The sequence below is a fragment of the Ailuropoda melanoleuca genome, chromosome 4 (genome assembly GCF_002007445.2).
Source record: "Ailuropoda melanoleuca isolate Jingjing chromosome 4, ASM200744v2, whole genome shotgun sequence".
Classification (NCBI taxonomy): domain Eukaryota; kingdom Metazoa; phylum Chordata; class Mammalia; order Carnivora; family Ursidae; genus Ailuropoda; species Ailuropoda melanoleuca.
In genome coordinates, this window is record NC_048221.1 from 136,497,680 (window position 1) to 136,516,863 (window position 19,184).

General features: G+C 35.4%; 1 protein-coding gene across 4 annotated transcripts in view; it reads left to right on the top strand.

Moving 5' to 3' along the window:
- Positions 1–19,184, top strand: part of ROCK2 (Rho associated coiled-coil containing protein kinase 2) — a 136,831-nt gene that overhangs the window by 107,140 nt on the left and 10,507 nt on the right. For all 4 annotated transcript variants that reach the window (XR_004625087.1, XM_019802053.2, XM_034659905.1 and 1 more), the window contains exons 19-32: positions 110–270; positions 659–843; positions 6,920–6,989; positions 7,926–8,029; positions 8,191–8,377; positions 11,461–11,554; positions 11,653–11,747; positions 12,484–12,663; positions 12,845–13,013; positions 15,243–15,313; positions 16,390–16,478; positions 16,923–17,001; positions 18,129–18,390; positions 18,478–18,691. Coding sequence is in view for 3 of the 4 variants with exons in the window: in XM_019802053.2 (XP_019657612.2) it covers positions 110–270; positions 659–843; positions 6,920–6,989; positions 7,926–8,029; positions 8,191–8,377; positions 11,461–11,554; positions 11,653–11,747; positions 12,484–12,663; positions 12,845–13,013; positions 15,243–15,313; positions 16,390–16,478; positions 16,923–17,001; positions 18,129–18,390; positions 18,478–18,691 (1,960 nt within the window). In the remaining variant the exon portion in view is untranslated. The remainder of the gene's footprint in view (positions 1–109; positions 271–658; positions 844–6,919; positions 6,990–7,925; positions 8,030–8,190; positions 8,378–11,460; positions 11,555–11,652; positions 11,748–12,483; positions 12,664–12,844; positions 13,014–15,242; positions 15,314–16,389; positions 16,479–16,922; positions 17,002–18,128; positions 18,391–18,477; positions 18,692–19,184) is intronic.

Genomic DNA, 19,184 nt, shown 5'->3' on the forward strand with positions numbered 1-19,184 from the left:
AAATGTTTTTAAGCTATCATCATTTACTATAATTTCTATAGCACTGTGTCATGTATTTGATATGCTTTTGTTTGTGAATTCATGATTGTGTACATTTTTTTGGCAATAGAAATGGAGAAAAAGCTCTCAGAGGAAAGGACGTTAAAGCAAAAAGTGGAGAACCTATTGCTGGAAGCTGAGAAGAGATGCTCTATATTTGACTGTGACCTCAAGCAGTCACAGCAGAAAATAAATGAACTTCTTAAGCAGAAAGATGTGCTAAATGAGGATGTGAGTATGAAGTTTACTAATAAGTAATAATAAATTATATAATAAATTCATAGTCAACTTAGGTTTATCTGTAATGATGTGTAATGATGGTTCATAATTTAAAATTTTTTCTTATAAAATAATATTCTGCAACCTTTAATTTTACCGAATTTGGCTGATATGCTAAATGATGAATCATAATTTAAAATTTTTAAGTTATTTTTACCTTAAAGACCATATTTTATTTAAAAAATAGGACATCAGAAATACAAAAAATATTTTACCATGAAATGAATGAACTGCCTAAGGGCAAAAGTCTGTTTTGTATGATCATATTTGCTGCAAGCTTCATTGATAAGAAAGATCAAATCATTACTATATTTTACCAAGTAGACAATTTATTTTTTAGGTTAGAAATTTGACATTAAAAATAGAGCAGGAAACTCAGAAGCGCTGCCTTACACAAAATGACCTGAAGATGCAAACACAGCAAGTTAACACACTAAAAATGTCAGAAAAGCAGTTAAAACAAGAGAATAATCATCTCATGGAAATGAAAATGAGCTTGGAAAAGCAGAATGCTGAACTTCGAAAGTAAGTAAATTGTTCGAGACAAAGTTTTATTAATATGTACAACTATCCACATGTAAATTATCTTAATTTTGATTTACCTGGGGATTTTCTTTTGGTCATGTCATAGTCTAGACCACATTTGCTCTTTTTTTCTGTATAAATAATGTGTTGAGTGCCGTTGTTGTCCTTCAAAAAGATTATATTTGCTTCGCCAATGATTTTTTACTACTTCTGCCTTATCATGATAGAATGATAGACTGTTGCTGTTGGCGTAGAAGAAACTGGGATTTTCACTTCATGCTCTTAAGATGCCTTCTCAGGACTGTTCTTCACGCTTATTGTCCATGTGCTTTTTGTTTGTTCTGTCTGTTTTTGGGACTTGGACATGTTTGATTATTAACCAAACATTGTATAAATTTTTAAATCATTTTTTATGATGCACTTTAGTATTCTATTTAATTTGCTTAGAAAATAGAAAACATAGCATTGAAATCCTTTAAGGTGTACAGTAAATATACCATTAAAGTTTGTCCCATTCATTCATTAGTAGTATAATTACTTCTTCTGAATCATGATCAGAGGTCATACTGGATCCCAGTTATTTGGAAAGAACATAGGTTTTAGATACAGATTGAGGTATGAATTCCAGTCCCATTACTTAACTAGCTGACCAACATCAGGCAAAATATTTAACCTCTCTGAGCCTTTTTTTAAAAAAGATTTATTTATTTATTTTAGAGAGAGAATGAGAGAGTGTAGCAGGGTGGGGGCAGAGGGAGAGAATCTTCAAGCAGACTCCCCACTACGTGTAGAGCCCAGTGTGGGACTCAGTCCCAGGACCCTGAGATCATAACCTGAGCTAAAATCAAGAGTCACACTTAACCGACTGAGCCATCCAGGGGCCCCTCTTTGAGCCTTTTATCATAAAACCTACAAAAAGGGGCAGTAAGAGCTTCCTTGTTAGGCATTCTGTAAGGATAACGGTGATATATTTACAGCATCTAGCACACAATAGACGGTAGGGGCCATTACTACTACAACTATTACTGTTAATACTGCTGTACTACAGGGATGCCTTGGTGGCTCAGTCGGTTAAGCATCTGCCTGCAGCTTAGGTCATGATCCCAGGGTCCTGGGATCGAGTGCCGCATCGGGCACCCTGCTCAGCGGGGAGCCTGCTTCTCCCTCTGCCTGCCACTCTCCCTGCTTGTGCGTGCACACTCTCTCTTTCTCTCTCTCTCTGACAAATAAATAAAATCTAAAAAAGAAAAACCAAACAAAAGCACTACTATACTACTACGACTGTTCCTCTCTTCTTATCATCATTGCTAATTGCTTGCTTTTTACAGACCTGAGACAGGTCAATAAGATTGACACTACTTAGGAAAGGATGGTCAAGCATTCACATATTGACACTATCTAGGAAAGGGTGGTTAAAAGATTCTGTTCTTATTGCTTATCTGCCTGGGTAAGCCTAGACTCTTAAACTTGATGAGATTTCAACTTTTGAAAATTAGAACTAGAAACTTGAACAATATTTAAGTATCTTCATCTTTGGTTTTTTCCTCCCCTATATATTAGCTTTATTCTCTCTCATTTTAGACCTAGCCTTTTCCATTTAATAGAAAACTTGGTCTTTCAAGAAGGACAAGCTCTAGAGATAGGTCTTATAGCTTTACTTATTTGGAGAGACTCTGATTTGACTTTTCTGGACCCCAGTTTCAGAAAGTACCCTAAATTCTGGGATGAAATTCTTTGGCCCAGTCTTGGTTAAGATTGCAAGGTGTGGACCCTTCAAACAACTTGACTAAAAAGATACTCTCCATAGTATCTCTAGTATTCATTGTATCTGTTCTAACCATAGTGGTTATATGAATGTAAGAGCTGATTGAACATCTAGATTGTGTTTCCTCTCTTGTGCTAATTACATTTTGTTTATACAAAATTTATAGTACTTAGTATACACGCCCCTTGTTTTCTTTGTAAGTACACATGGGTCTTTTGTTTCTTAATCCCTCAGTTCCTAAACTTTTTCCCCCAAAGAACTCACATTTTTAGTCTTAACCACCTAGTACATTATAAGTTCACTGAATGGCAACCATTTTTATGTTTTGTTCTCTCCAACCCCTGATTAATGTCTTACACATAGTGTATTCTCAAATGTTGCATGAATGAATGCTTACCTATAATGTGTAAGGCACTCATAGTCACTGTGGGAGATTCAAAGATGAATCAGGTACATTTCCTACCTTTAAGAATCTTAGTAGCATTTTATCAGAAGTTACTCCTTAGGGAGAAGTAAGATGGGTACACAATTGGAATACCAGGATAAAATGATAATACATGCAATGGGAATTTACATACGAAGTGCTATGTAGGCTTGCATTTGAAAATGGTCAACATATATATATTTTCTTCCTTCTAAGATTCCAGTAAAACTTTAGTAAAGGAGTTTTTTAAATGCATATATCCATATCAAGAATTATGATGGATTGGAAGACAAGAAGTTTCTTTAGTAAATGAGGTAGTGGCAAGTGGAAACCTCACTAATGATGTATAGGGCAAAGGAAGCAACAGCGAGATATATGAAGTGGGATATTAGTGAAGAAGAAAATGTTTCATTATTCAGATCAAGTACGTTGAAGGGCTGGAGTAAGATGTGATGCTATAAATGGAAGAATCTGCTCATCAGACTCTTCCTATCAACCCTTTTGTAGAAATGTCTGTAGCCAAACACTACCACTACTTGGGTTCCTACAGAGCGGTCCTTCTAAAGAAATTGGGCATACCCTCTGCAGATAATTAGAACTGCTAGTATGGGGTTCTCATTTTGCCTTTTAGGGGTTCCCTGGCTTATGCGACTTTTTAAGCCTCTCATCCTAAACTGAAGTTTGCCAGTTAGAAAACCCCTTCCACGTGCATAGAGATTAAAATTTCTGTCACCTCCTTTGTATGTGACTAACCAAGTATCACTAGGCATTTGAGGATAGCATGCAGTACTGAAGAGAAATTCTGTGGTAAAGAAAAAGGAAGCATATCTATCCCCAGATGAAAAATATATCAAGGAATGAAGAGAAATTAACAAAAGAAGCACAAACCAAAAAAAGCCTATTGGTAATAATTAGTATTGATCCAAACTCCTAGGAGCTACTACTTCCATTAAACAAGAACCCGGCATAATGCAAAAAGGGCAGCTAGAATAGGAAAAGCTGTTAAAGGTTAATAACGACTCATATACATTTGTTAAGGTAGTTTAAAGAAAGATTCAAAGAAATTTCATCAAACATAGAACAAGAGAGAACGACATGGAAGGTATGACAAGAAATAGGTCAGACACAGAGACTGTCTCAGGAGTTCTAGCACCAGACAAAGAAGTCTAGAGAAACCGAGTGGAGGAAGATTTTAAGAAATAATAGGGGCATCTGGGTGGCTCAGTCTGGTAAGTGTCTGCCTTCACCTCGAGTCATGATCTCGGGGTCCTGAGACTGAGCCCCAGCTTGGGCTTCCTGCTCAGTGAGGGGTCTGCATCTCCTTTTCACTTTGCCTCTCCCCCTGCTTATGCTCGCTTTCTCTCTCTCTCTCTCTCTCTGTCTCTCAAATAAGTCAATAAAATCTTTAAAAAGCAAAAGAAATAATAGAAAACAGTTTCCCATAGCTGAAAGAGAAGTCTTTAGATTGAAAGGACTCAGCAGAAAATAAATAAGAAAAGACCCACATTTAGACATGTTCTCAGTGAAATTGCAAAAACAAGAGAAAGGATGGGCGTGTTGCAGTTTTCATCACAAACTGGGTGGAGTGGGGAGGGTGTGGTTTGTGGTTGATGCAGTAGGAAGTGAGGCGTGGTTATGTGGCGGAGGCCAGTGATACAACTATATTATAGGGGTTGGGGAGAGGTTAGGGAGAGCTCACTTCCTTCTTTGGGAGCAGAGAATTGGTAAATAATATTTTAAATTTGTGTTCAGAAATAAGCTGAGATGTGAAGGTAACTGTCAAAAGTACAAAACACAGAAATAAAACAAAGTAAATTCCTCTAGGGGAGTAGGATTAGGGTGTCAAGAAGTGTGGATAAGGAGACTGCTACCTTTCATTGTAATATTTTTGGTGCTATTCTGTGCTATTTAATTGTAACCATGTGCATATTATGTGGTTATTTTTTTGAAAAATAGTTTTCTTAAATATCTGATAAATGTTAGGTTTTTAAGTTACATATGAATGAATGATAGCAGCTTGTCAAAGATCATGATATTAAAAGTATACTGAGGTTTGGTGCGAGTGGACTTAGCTGGTAATGATAAGATCATTTTAAAAATTGACCTTTTATATATTATTATTGGCATCTTTCACATTTTTGACTCAGAAAAATAATCATCATTTTTAATAGTACACACCTTAATAATAAAATACAGATACAACACAGACAAGTGATATTGAGTGATAACTTCCTTTATATCGAGGTTTTAAGAACCAATAAATAAACAAAATGATCAAATTATGCTAAATGAGAATAAGAATAAAAGCCTTTAGTAATACACAGGTTGAAAATAGTATGATTAAATCACTTGATCTGAGTCTTTCTTGCTATATATATTTTTAAATATCCAAGTGGCATTCAAATGTTTTCTCCCTATAAAATTCTCAGAACTATATTTAAAAAGATAGAGAAAACAGTATATGCCCCCCTTTATTTTTTTATTTTAAAAAAATATTTGTCTATTTATTTATTTAAATATTTTATTTATTTGAGAGCGAGGGTGAGAGAACACAACCAGGGGGAGTGGTAGAAGGAGAGGGAAGCAGGCTCCCCACCTAGCAGGAAGGCCGACGCAGGGCTCTGTCCCAGGAGGGATCATGACCTGAACTGAAGGCAGATGCTTAACTGAGTCACCCAGGCGCCCCTTATTTATTTATTTTAGAGAGAGAGAGAGCAAGCATTGGGGTGGGGAGGGGCAGAGGGAGAGGGAGAGAGAATCTCAAGAATCTCCCAGCTGACATGGAGCCTGACACTGGGCTCAATCCCACAACCCTGAGATCATGACCTGAGCAGAAATCATGAGTTGCATGCCTAACCGACTGAGTCACCTACGCGCCCCCATGTTCCCCTTTATGAATGCAGACATAATTCATCTTTCTAGAGAGAACATACTATAACAGTTTGTTAGTTATCCTTCCGTACCTTCTTTGTTTCTCCTATATACACCTGTATAAGTGTATACAGGGTTGAGGTTTTTATAGATTTTGGGGGGGTTTTTGTTTTTTAAGTGTATCATATATGTTGTGGTGTTCTCCGGCTTGCTTTTTTCCCCCTTAGCTTTGAGTTGGAATAATTGTAATTTTTATGTTTTTTTTTAATAACCATAGAGTTTAACTTATTTCAACCCAACCTCTTAAATGCATTGTTAGGCATGCTTTTTATTTTACTTATTTTTTATTTAACTTTCTTTATTGAAGATTAATACACATACAGAAAAAAATACACAAATGATATGTAGAGCTCAGTGAATTTTTACAAAACGTATGGATCCGTGCAATTAACATCCACATTTAAACATAAAAATGAGCACTCCCCCTCTCTGTCATTTTTTCCCTCATCTTAAGATAACCAATTTTCAGATACTCTTTTAATTCTCCTACTTGGTTGGCAGAATGGCTGATCACAGTGAATATTTGAGAATATGTAATTTAGTATTACTGCTTTAATCAGTTTGGTCTCAGGACCCCTTTATACTCTTAAAAATTATCGAGGGGCCCCCAAACTTTTATTTATGTGAGTTATATCTAATGATATTTTTTGTGTTAGAAATTAAAGCAAAATTTTGAAACACAAAAGCATACAAACACACATTTCATTCATTAGCTGTTGGAATGATGAATCATTGTATGTTATATAACTTCAAGAAAAGTCCATTCGCGCTCGTGAGAGAATGAGAATTAAAACAAAACAACAATGCATTGATGATTAGTATTATGAACATAATTTGACCTCTTGGGTTTTTTTAAGGGTCCAGGGATGCCCAGTGGTTCCCTAGGCCACATTTCAAGAGTTGCTGGTTTATTATGTGTGTAGCTTATTTGAACCTTTGCTTTAATGTCCCCACAGAGAACGTCAAGATGCAGATGGGCAAATGAAAGAACTTCAGGATCAGCTTGAAGCGGAGCAGTATTTCTCAGTAAGTTCCAGATACATTAATTTGAAAATTATTGTATTTATAGAATTAAATTTTTTTTTTTGCTGCAGAACTAGGAGAATGATTCTTATCTTTAGAATAGATTCTTATAGGAAACACCAGACCGGGATTTGGATGAGATGTTTTGTACCACACAATTCATATAAAAAGAACAACTGGGCAAATAAATGACTGTTGATAGCTTAACAGAAATCTATTATCATTGCTAGAAAAACAGTTCTAAGCACATACCCTGTGAACTTGATTTTTAAAAGTTTGCTTTTGAGGTAGAATTTTCATGGTGAAAGAAATAAAATTGTCATTTTAATGTTTGTACTTTTTTAGATCAGTTTTAAAATATGGAGTAGTAATGTCACCCATGTTTCAATAAGACAACAAAATTTTCTTATCTAAATTAGTAATATTTTTCTTTGCCTCTTTATTCTGCCAGTCTGTATCGTTTAATGAGAAATCTCAGTCTGATATCCAGTTGAAAATCTAGCTTGAAGGGGTGCCTGAGTGGCTCAGTCAGTTAAGTGTCTGCTTTTGGCTTGGGTCGTGATCTCAGGGTTCTGGGATCAAGCCCTGCGTGGAACTCCCTACTCATTGGGGAGCCTGCTTCTCCCTCTCCCTCTGCCTCTCCCCCTGCCTGTGTGCTTTTTCTCTGTTTGTCAAATAAATAAAATCTTAAAGAAAAAGAGAAAATCTAACTTCTAAATTATTAGTGGAACTTTTATTAGTTAATTGGTTGATTTACCAGTAAAAGTCATTCAGTATTAATCTACTCAAGGGCCCAACGTTACTCAGTGTTCAAGAACATATTTGTATGTGTCCAACTTGACTTTTTGTCGGATAGACGTTGAATGTAGAAGAAATAAAATCGATGATGATGGTGGTGGTGGTGGCAATGACATGTTTCTGTTCTGTTTTGCTATTTAGACCCTCTATAAAACACAGGTGAGGGAACTTAAAGAAGAATGTGAAGAAAAGGCCAAACTTTGTAAAGAATTACAACAGAAGAAACAGGACTTACAGGAGGAAAGGTAAAGATAAGATCCTTGTCTCTTTTGTTCATAGTCATGTACTCTTCTAGAACAGTGCCTACTATACTCCAAGTAAGAATTTGTTGATGAAGTGCATTAGACAAAAACATTGACTTCCTAGTGAAAATTGTACATTAAAATAATGTATCATTAAAATGTAGGGACTCCCTGGCTGCTCAACTGGAGATCACCTTGACCAAAGCAGATTCTGAGCAGCTGGCTCGTTCAATTGCTGAAGAGCAATATTCTGATTTGGAAAAAGAGAAAATCATGAAGGAGCTTGAGATCAAAGAGATGATGGCTAGACACAAACAGGAACTCACTGAAAAAGATGCTACAATTGCATCTGTAAGTAAAATTTTTCTTTCTTTTTTGATTTTAATTAAATTACTGTTATCATCAGTCTTCCTTAAAAGCACTAGGGAAGTACCACAGATGGAAATGAAAAATCTTATATGCTGGCTATAGGATTTTGGATCCAGTGAACATTTGCTTCTCAGTGTTTGGCAGAGGCTCAAAAAAGAACTACTTCCAGTGGCTCTACCTGTTGGTAAATTCAGAGTGAAAGAACTAAAGTGAAAGGGAAATACCAGATGCAGAAACAGTATAAGACTTTTTTTTTCTTGTTAAAGTTTAGTTGAAAAGAGTCTTGAAACTACCATGAAGGTACTCCTATGCAGGTTGAAAAAAATTGTAATGAAAATTTCAAAGAGAAGTAACATATCAAGTAGTTGAATTTGTCATTAAATTGCTACCGTGGTTAAAAAGTATGGTATTAGAACAAGGCTGTTTAATCCTGTTCAGTGGAAATGAGTAGGGAGGCCAGAGCCAGGTTCATGCATGTACAGGAACGTGATATATGATAGTAGTGGTAATAGACACATCGGTGGGTAAGGATTCAGATGTAATAAGTGGTTTGGGATGACTCTGTTTTTATAGGGAAAGGAATAGAGTTAGATCCTTACCTTTCACAACATAACAAAAATAAATTCTAGCTATCTTAAAGGCCTAAATGTGAAAAAGAAAAATTTTAAACAATTAGAATGAAATCCAAAACTTACTATTGCAAAAGATGACAAACAAATTAGAGAGAGAAGATATTTGTAATGTGTTCATTAAACAAGGGACGAGTATCAGGAACACATGTGGCACTCCTTCGAGCTCACTAAGAAAAAGTTAAAAACAATCTAGAAGAAAAATTGGCCAAAATAGAAAACCCTAAAAACATAAGCAGATGCTTAACCTAACTACTTTTCAGAAAAGGCTAGATAAAATAACTTTGAAATACCATTTCATGGGGCGCCTGGGTGGCTCAGTCGTTGAGCGTCTGCCTTCGGCTCAGGGCGTGATCCCGGCGTTCTGGGATCGAGCCCCACGTCGGGCTCTTCTGCTGGGAGCCTGCTTCTTCCTCTCCCATTCCCCCTGCTTGTGTTCCTTCTCTCACTGGCTGCCTCTCTCTCTGTCAAATAGATCAATAAAATCTTTAAAAAAAAGAAATACCATTTCATACTCATTATAATGGCAAAATTCAGTGTCTGACTAATTTCAAGTGTTTGAAAGACATGAGGGAAATGACATTCTCATTTACAACTATGGAGAGTGTAAATGTAGATGGCATAGTATATAGTAAGTGGTATGGCAGTTTTAAATATTTATTTTTTAAGTATTAATATTCAAAATATGGAAGTTTAAATATTCACATAATCCAAAGAAAGTCTATGTTAAGATAAATAAGCTGGAGAAATTTAGGCCAGTTTTCATAGCAGCATTAATGTTTTTAATAGCAAAAATTCAAGTGTCTTTTTTTTTTTTTTTAAGATCTTATTTATTTATTTATTTGACAGAAAGAGAGCAGGGGGAGTGGCGGAGGGAAAGGGAGAAGCAGGCTCCCCACTGAGCAGGGAGCCCAGTGCGAGGCTCGATTCCAGGACTCTGGAATCATGACCTGAGCCAAAGGCACACACTTAACCATCTGAACCACCCAGGTGCCCCAAAGCAAAGTTTATTGAAGATCGTAAAGTTGTGGTACAAAGCTCCTAAAGAGGGAGGGGATCCAAGAGCGTTGCGCATAAGGATATGTGGAAATTTATTATTACTTTTTTTTTTTAAGATTTTTATTTATGTGAGAGAGAGAAGGAGAGAGCAAGAGAGCACAAGCAGGGGGAGCGGCAGAGGGAGAGGGAGAAGCAGGCTCCCTGCCGAGCAAGGAGCCAGACATGGGGCTCAATCCCAGGACCCTGAGAGGCAGATGCTTAACCGGCTGCACCACTAAGGCGCCCCCAAAATTCAAATGTCTTATCAGTAGACGAATGGATAAGTGAAATGAGGTAGAAGATGGAATTACTGTATAAGTTAAAATAAATTAAGATCTTTATATGTCAGCAGTTTAATTCTTTTTTTTTTTTTTAAGATTTTTTTTAAAGATTTTATTTATTTATTCGACAGATCTAGAGACAGACAGCGAGAGATGGAACACAAGCAGGGGGAGTGGGAGAGGAAGAAGCAGGCTCATAGCAGAAGAGCCTGATGTGGGGCTCGATCCCACAATGCCGGGATCATGCCCTGAGCTGAAGGCAGACGCTTAACTGCTGTGCCACCCAGGCGCCCCTTTTTTAAGATTTTTAATTTATTTATTCGACAGAGATAGAGACAGCCAGTGAGAGAGGGAACACAAGCAGGGGGAGTGGGAGAGGAAGAAGCAGGCTCATAGTGGAGGAGCCTGATGTGGGGCTCGATCCCATAACGCCGGGATCACGCCCTGAGCCGAAGGCAGACGCCTAACCGCTGTGCCACCCAGGCGCCCCAGCAGTTTAATTCTTAATATAATGTCCAGTGGAAGCAATTATAGAAAGATACAGTGTGATGCTGTTTATGGACAATTTAATATCACATAAAACCACACTATTTACTGTTTTATGTTTTTGTAACAAAAGTTTATAGTCATGGGTGGGAAGGATGAACACATAATTCACAATACAATTTCTTTTGGGTGGGAAGGAAGAGAGGAGTAGGATTTGGAAAGAATAATAAGGATGTCAGCTTCTTTAGTAAAATTTTATTTTGTTTTAAAATGATCTGAAAGAAATATTACCATTTTAAAATTTTTATTCTGCATGATGAAATGCAGAAATTTGTTATAATGTTTGTTTGTTTTTAGTTTATTAAATGTTTTTCTCATTAAAAATACTGCTAAGGATTTTTGAGAGAAGGGGTCGGTTTTGGCTTCCTGGGGTGCACACGAAGTCTGATGGTTAGTGAAATTCTCATCAAGTTCTATAAGGTTCCACAAAGCCACAAAGTGTAGAGATAGATGTACTTAGAAAAATAAGAGTTTTAGCAGCATTCTAGTCTATTTTTATTTTGAATGATTGCTTTATAACTTAGATTTTATAAATTGGCATATGATTTTTTTTTCTACTTTCATTTTTTAGCTTGAAGAAACGAACAGGACACTAACTAGTGATGTTGCCAATCTTGCAAATGAGAAAGAAGAATTAAATAACAAATTGAAAGATGCCCAAGAACGTATGTATTAACAAAGAATAAAGTTTATTTTAAATATGCCTATTGCTTTGTCATTGCTGTAGTTATTAATACAATCTTGACATTTCCCTGTGTTTCAGAGCTGTCACGGCTGAAAGATGAGGAGATCAGCGCAGCCGCTATTAAAGCACAGTTTGAGAAGCAGCTGCTCACAGAGAGAACACTCAAAACTCAGGTAGGTGTGATAAACTATAAAGATTTTGAAATTTTTTTTAGTCTCCCTCTGCAGATTGACTGGAGGAATTATTGAGTGTATCGGTATTTGTGAACCCTCACAATTCTCTGATTTTTGCCCGGTTGCGAACAGCTAGATTTGGCTAACATTGTGCAGTTCAGTGTTTACTTCAAGTTTCCTTAATTTTTCCATATGAAATCACATTCTCTCCTGATTTTTTATTGTCATCTGGTAAATTTTTTTGCTTTTAAGAAATTGTAGAGAGTGAACATTTGCTGACAGTCTGAGAAAGGGTTAGTCTGAAAAGGCACCTTTGGCTATTAACCATCCTTCTGCCAATTCTATGATTGTGTATACTGCATGAATCTTTGTGGGTCCCAGATGCTCACTTCTCTGGTTGGACATACTGTATTTTACTAATGGGATGCCAGTGCCTAGTAAAAGTCTCTCTTGAAACTAAAAACTCAAAGTGGTAGAAAGTGACATCAGGTCCAACCTGTAAACATTTTAAATTACATTTCTCAGAAAACAAGAGAGTGAAAAACTAATACAGGTTGGAGAAGGATAATGAATAATGAAGAAATGTTTTGTTTAATATAGACTGTATTTCTCTCTTGCCCTGTGTGTAAAGGGAAGGAGATTATTAGTGGTCATATAACTTGCTATTGGTGAATTACCAAGAACCATCAATATGATTTATTTAATTTAATTACATACTTATTTTTATGCTTTTAAGGCTGTGAATAAGTTGGCTGAGATCATGAATCGAAAAGAACCTGTCAAGCGTGGTAGTGACACTGATATGCGGAGAAAAGAGAAAGAGAATAGAAAGCTACATATGGAGCTTAAATCTGAACGTGAAAAACTGACCCAGCAGATGATCAAGTATCAGAAAGAACTGAATGAAATGCAGGCTGTAAGAATACTTTTTGAACTCTAGATTGAAGACTTTTTTTTAAGAAGTGAAAGTATTTTTATGTCTGTATATATCTTATTGGTCATAGAACATTCCTATTACTTCATAATTGTTATTGAATTAAGCAAAATTATGAGGTATATAGCATCCAGTTAATTTCATGTAATTTAATCTCTTGTAGCAAATAGCTGAAGAGAGCCAGATTCGAATTGAACTGCAGATGACACTAGACAGTAAAGATAGTGACATTGAGCAGCTGCGGTCACAGCTCCAGGCGTTGCATATTGGTCTGGATAGTTCCAGTATAGGCAGTGGACCAGGGGATGCTGAGCCCGATGATGGATTTCCAGGTACAGATTTATTTTCAGCTCTTATGTTGTTTTTATTGAAAGCCTTTGTCTTAAATATAAAGCAGTTGTTTGTGTTTAGCCCCGAGATTGACTGCTCCTGAGAAAAATGTTTGTCATTTCTTTAAGAGAAAATGTAACTCCTTGGAGTGGGGATTCAAACAACTGTTTAAACTTACGTTATTTATTGATTTTTGACAAAAATTCTTGTGAAGAAATGCAAAAGAAAATTCCACATATTTAGTTACTTAAATTAACTCTATATTTTATAGGTAGCTCTTTTTTCAAATTTTCATTTTATTTTCTCTTAATTTCTTTCTGCATTCTTACTTCCTTTTATGTTGGGTGTCTAGTTCATATCACTCAGTCACGCACTATGGAATCCATGTCATTCACCTACCAACGTTCCTCTACTTCTCTCAATGTTGCCACTAAGCCTTCCAGTTCTCATTTGCTTCTTGACTCTGATTCTGACTCAGAAGAAGAATCTTTGCCTTACTTACCTATTTCATCGGAACCTAATGGTACAGGTGATATCCTGAAAATCTTTCACCTTTGGGGTTTTCCCCACTACCCTTAATTTCAGTCCTTTTACAAAATTTTTGTGACATTAACTAATATTCACTAACTCTAACGAATTGTTCTGGTCTCAGTTAAAAAGAAAATGCTGCATGAACAAAGAATTTTTAAAGGTGTTGTCATATGGCATTGCTGTTACACTTGATAGACTTATTTTGTCAACTTTATATCATTTAAAAGCATATGGTTTTACTGCCTGTGTCATCCATTTTCAGCCAAAGAGAAATTTTTTCTGAAGTTTCTTATTAAGAGTGACAGTACAAAAAAAAAACCACGTAGACTGTTTGAGAGGATGTATGTAGGTTTTCGTTGAGTGTTTAGCTAGTCAACCTTGTGTTAGGCCTTAAAAGAGAGTTTAAGACATTTGAACTGAAAGGACTTTGCCCTTAAAGGACTTACAGTTTAAATGAAGAAACTAGTTGGAAAACATATAAAATCTCTGTTTAACACAAAGTTCGTATAAGGACAAACCATGTTTAATGTAAATGCCACAGGAAATTAGTGTATGAGCAGTTGACTATAAAGTAAAATTTAGTTTCTTACTAATTGAATGCAAAGTGAAATAGCTATAGTTATTTACATTGTTGTCACATTGCCCAAGTATATAACCTTATCTAACACAAATCACAAGGGATTGTATTGAAGTTTTAGATTTTAGCAATAAAATTCAGTGTACTCGTTGTTAGAGATCATCTGATTTAGTCCCTTAAGTTGGTGTAGGACCATGTCCAGACAGTTACGTTATACAGGCTGTTTTTATTGACAGCTTTTCTGTTCATAGAGTCTAGAAGGTTGTTGATATGAGAGGGTATAGGTTCTGGAGTCAGAGGTGCATTTCTGTGAGGTTGTAAGGATTAAAAAAAAAAAATTGATGTTAAGCATCTAGCACAGTTCAATAAGTGATCATTAGAATATTAGAATTTAGAATTAGAATATTAGAATAACCTCCAGAAATACTTGTTGCACCTAATTATTTCATTAAATGGTACAGATCATTGGATGATGATGGTCCAATGGTACATGCCATTGGAACAAATTCTGAGGATTCAGGCAGTTTCCTTTGTTGAACTAGAATTTTACTGATTTTGCTATTTTGGAATTTAGAAATGTTTTAGTTATATTGCTGTTCATTAACCAAATTTGATCTGTGATTTACACAATTTTATTTTATTTTATTTTAGCCATTTAAAAAATCCATTTTCTCTGAACACGTAATTACTCACTTAAATGTTTTCTCTTCGAAGAAGATACATATGCACTATATCAATAAATAGGCCTCTTCCAAGGGAAAAATAAAGAATTCTAATACAGGTGCACTAGTGAGAATAGAGAACCGCTTCTCTTTCTTGTACCTTTTCTGGTACCTTTTCTGAACTTTGCAGATGCATGAATTTAATCAGCAGGGAACATTTGACTTTATAAGCTATAGAATATATATTTTCAATGTGCTGTAGCCTGGATTTTGTTTGGCATTCCATAACTTGCTTATACTGATCCTGCATTATTATTATTATAGCCTAGATAGTGTATAATGATAAATTCTGAAGGGCGTATTTGATTTGTTCTGTGATTTTTATATTAAAATTTTATTGAATTCCTCATTTTCTTAGGAGAATTGGTAAATTTATCCTCATATCTTCTGCTTATTTATAGAATCAAGACTAGAAGGATGGCTTTCATTGCCTGTACGAAACAACACTAAGAAATTTGGATGGGTTAAAAAGGTAATTGGTACTTTTGAATATGGTTCTTTTATTTTGCTTCTGGTTTAGCTATAGCCGTTTTACATTTGTAGTTATAAGATACATATAACTAGAACTTTCAGGCACACAAAACTTTGCACTCCCTGATTTGGAATGATGTGATTTTATGTATCTTTGTGAAGGGGAAAAAAACCCTTTGATCATCATAATAATAAAACATTTTTTGGTGTTGGGAAAACAAAAGTCTGTTGGCCTTGGTGTTTTGTTGTTTCAGTGGGAAAACAAACTCATTCCCTGATTTGGAATGATGTGATCATCATAATAATAAATAAAACATTTTTTGGTGTTGGGAAAACAAAAGTCTGTTGGCCTTGGTGTTTTGTTGTTTCAGTGGGAAAACAACTCTGGGTATGATAGTAAGACCTATTAATTTCTTTTCCTCTGTTACCATGATTTATTGATATTACACTGTTCATTTTTGGTAAACGTCTTAGTGTATTCAGGCTGCTGTAACAAAACGACTGGGTAGTTTAGGAGCGATAGAAATTTGTTTCTCACGCTTTTGGGGCCTGGAAGTTAAGATCAGGATGCCAGATGGTTGGGTTCTGGTGAAGGCCCGCTTTCAGGTTGCAGACTAATTGCGGTGTTCTCACATGGGGGAAAGGGCTAGGGATCTCTCTGGAGTCCCTTTTATAAGAGCATTAATCCCATTCAGGAGGTCTCTCCTCTCCTGGCCTATTCATTCACCTTCCAAAGGCCCCTCCAGCTAACCCATCTCATTAAGTGTTAGGGTTTTACATAAAAATTTGGGGGGGGAACACAAACATTCAAACCATAGCAATAAGGTTACCTGCGTTATTGGATTTTGAAGCTAAGTCGGTCCAAAAAATATTTGAATTCATTTCCTCTCCAATTTGCTTATTTAAAATGTATGCAAACTAAATTTATTGTTATTTTAAGGAAGACTTTTCTAAGGATATATTGAGAACTTCTTAGTTATTTAACTTAAGTATTTTATATGATTTTTGTTGCTGTAGAAATAAATAAGATATATATTAATTTTAGTCATTAATTCCTTCCCTCCCTTTCTTTAACAGTATGTGATTGTAAGCAGTAAGAAGATTCTTTTCTATGACAGTGAACAAGATAAAGAACAATCTAACCCTTACATGGTTTTAGATATAGAGTAAGTGTTTTCATTAGAATATTTAGAAACTTTCTTTTTTAAAGTATAAGAGAGTAATGTGACCTTTTCAGTCAAATTAGTGCTCTGTATTACTCATGTAGTGTGTAGATAGATGTGCTCATACAGTATAGCACGTACTGTACTGTTGGTACATTTTCTTGTATTTGCTTCATAGAGATGAAAGTCTGGGATAAAGAGTTAGCTAAAACATCTTTATTTCATGGGTCTTTAATATGTTGTATTCTGAAACTAATTAGAAAATTTCTGATTTCCTGGAAATACTCAAAATCTCAAGGAGTGATTAAATTAATAGAACCAAGGTATCCGGTGGCCTTCTAATATGGGTCGAAGTAGTCAGTTTTAACTTCTGACATAAGTATAGAATAATTAATTTAACTTGATCCTTTGGTGATATTTTATTCCTTTATTAAAAATCTTTTATAGCAAATTATTTCATGTCCGACCAGTTACACAGACAGATGTATATAGAGCGGATGCTAAAGAAATTCCAAGGATATTTCAGGTAAATAGCTTTATTTTGTTTTTGGTTGGTTGAATTTATTTTGTTTTTTTCACCATTAGACTAAGGTTCTTAGTATGATAAGACATATCAAGTTTCTTTATTCTTGGACCTTCTTTAGATTAACTTTCGATTTTAGTCCCATTTAAAGTTTATTTGTTTTTCTGTGTCTTTCATTCTTATTCTGTTTGGATACATCTTCATTCCTCTCTCCATTTCACTTGTTAAAGTCTAGTATGTTTATATCATGTTTCTGGCCTTTGCTGTCGTTGTATTTTAAGATTTTTTATTTTTAAGTAATCTCTATACCTAGTATGGGACGTGAACTCACAACCCCAAGATCAAGAGTTGCACACTTTACCTCCTAGCCAGCCAGGCACACCTGTCATGACGTTTTTTTCTCTTCTGTTTCTGATTTTATGCTCAGCTCTCTAGAACGTTAAAAAAGTTGCTTATGAAGTTAAATTCTGCACCCAGTAACCATTTTGCTTCCAATTTAAAGTGAAGCCAAATTTTTCCCTTTTCGGCTTCTATTTTAAAATTAGTCAAACCAATAATTACTGAGTTCCTTCTATATAAAGTTCATTGTGCTTGGTGTACTGTGAGAGAGTTGGCCACTCATTTTCTGTATGCTTATGATGTTTATTTGGAGTGTATTATACATCCTTTCCTCTTTTCTTCCTCAGCTCTCCAAATACAAATCTTTTCATTAAAGCTCTGTTTGCCATTATCACCTACCTGTCTGTTTTTGAGAATCGTAGAGCATCAGTCTGTATAATTTCCACATCTCTTCGGGGGGTTGTTTTGAACACTCCCTCCCAGGAAAACGTTCTAACACCCATCAAGTGAAAATTTACCTTTTGGCGTATTCTGATAAAATTGCTAAAATATAGTAAGATATCATGGAGAAAATAAGTAGGCATGTTTGAACAAGATAGGTTTTTTCTGAAATGGGAGCCAGCTGACTGTCCCAATGACTTTTCTCATAGAACCTACTGATGTTTGAACATCAGATGCATTTTCTTCTCATTGAATGATGCAGGCTAATATTATGTACACTATGAGAATTGTTACTACATAAAAAATAATCTCTGTTGGAAATCACTCATTATTCTTTTTGCTATTTATAGATTCTGTATGCCAATGAAGGAGAAAGTAAGAAGGAACAAGAATTTCCAGTGGAGCCAGTGGGAGAAAAATCAAATTATATTTGCCATAAAGGACATGAATTTATTCCTACTCTCTATCATTTCCCAACCAACTGTGAGGCTTGTATGAAGCCATTGTGGCATATGTTTAAACCTCCCCCTGCTTTAGAGTGCCGGCGCTGCCATATTAAATGTCATAAAGATCACATGGACAAAAAGGAGGAGATTATAGCGCCTTGCAAAGGTAAAGAGTAAGTTACTTACTTCATCAATATTACTTATGCTCAGATGAATTTAGACATACTAATTTTTTTCAAATATTTCTTTATAGTTTATTACGATATTTCGACGGCAAAGAATCTATTGTTGTTAGCAAATTCTACAGAAGAGCAGCAGAAGTGGGTTAGTCGGTTGGTGAAAAAGATACCTAAAAAGCCTCCAGCCCCAGACCCTTTTGCACGGTCATCTCCTAGAACTTCGATGAAGATACAGCAAAACCAGTCTATTAGACGGCCAAGTCGACAGCTTGCCCCAAACAAACCAAGGTAATAAATCAAAATGTGATTAAAAACTTGTGTCTTTTTAAATATTTTGCTATTTATGTTCAACTACAAACTCTCCTAATTGTAGTGTTCCTTTGCTTGGTATGTCAGTGAACCATGGGATACCAGATGTTTGAAAAAACTGTTTTAGTATGTATGTCTCCTTCATTGATGTAGTTGAATGTAGTGCAAATTTGTTTACTAAATCACACACATATATTAAATTTAACCAAAATTATATAAAGGACTCATTTTTGTCATCTTTATGTAATCATAATTTTTTAAGATTTTATAAACACACTGACTAATGATTTAGTAGACAGTGTACACACAGACTTTTAAGTGTCGGGTACACACATTGCGTTTAGTATTGCAAACCTCTTAAACCTCTTTTATGTTAGATGACTTGGGAAGCAGGACTGAAATCTTTTTAAGTCTTAATTCACATCTATAAGTTTAGAATAATATCAATCTTAAAAATGCAAATATTAACTAA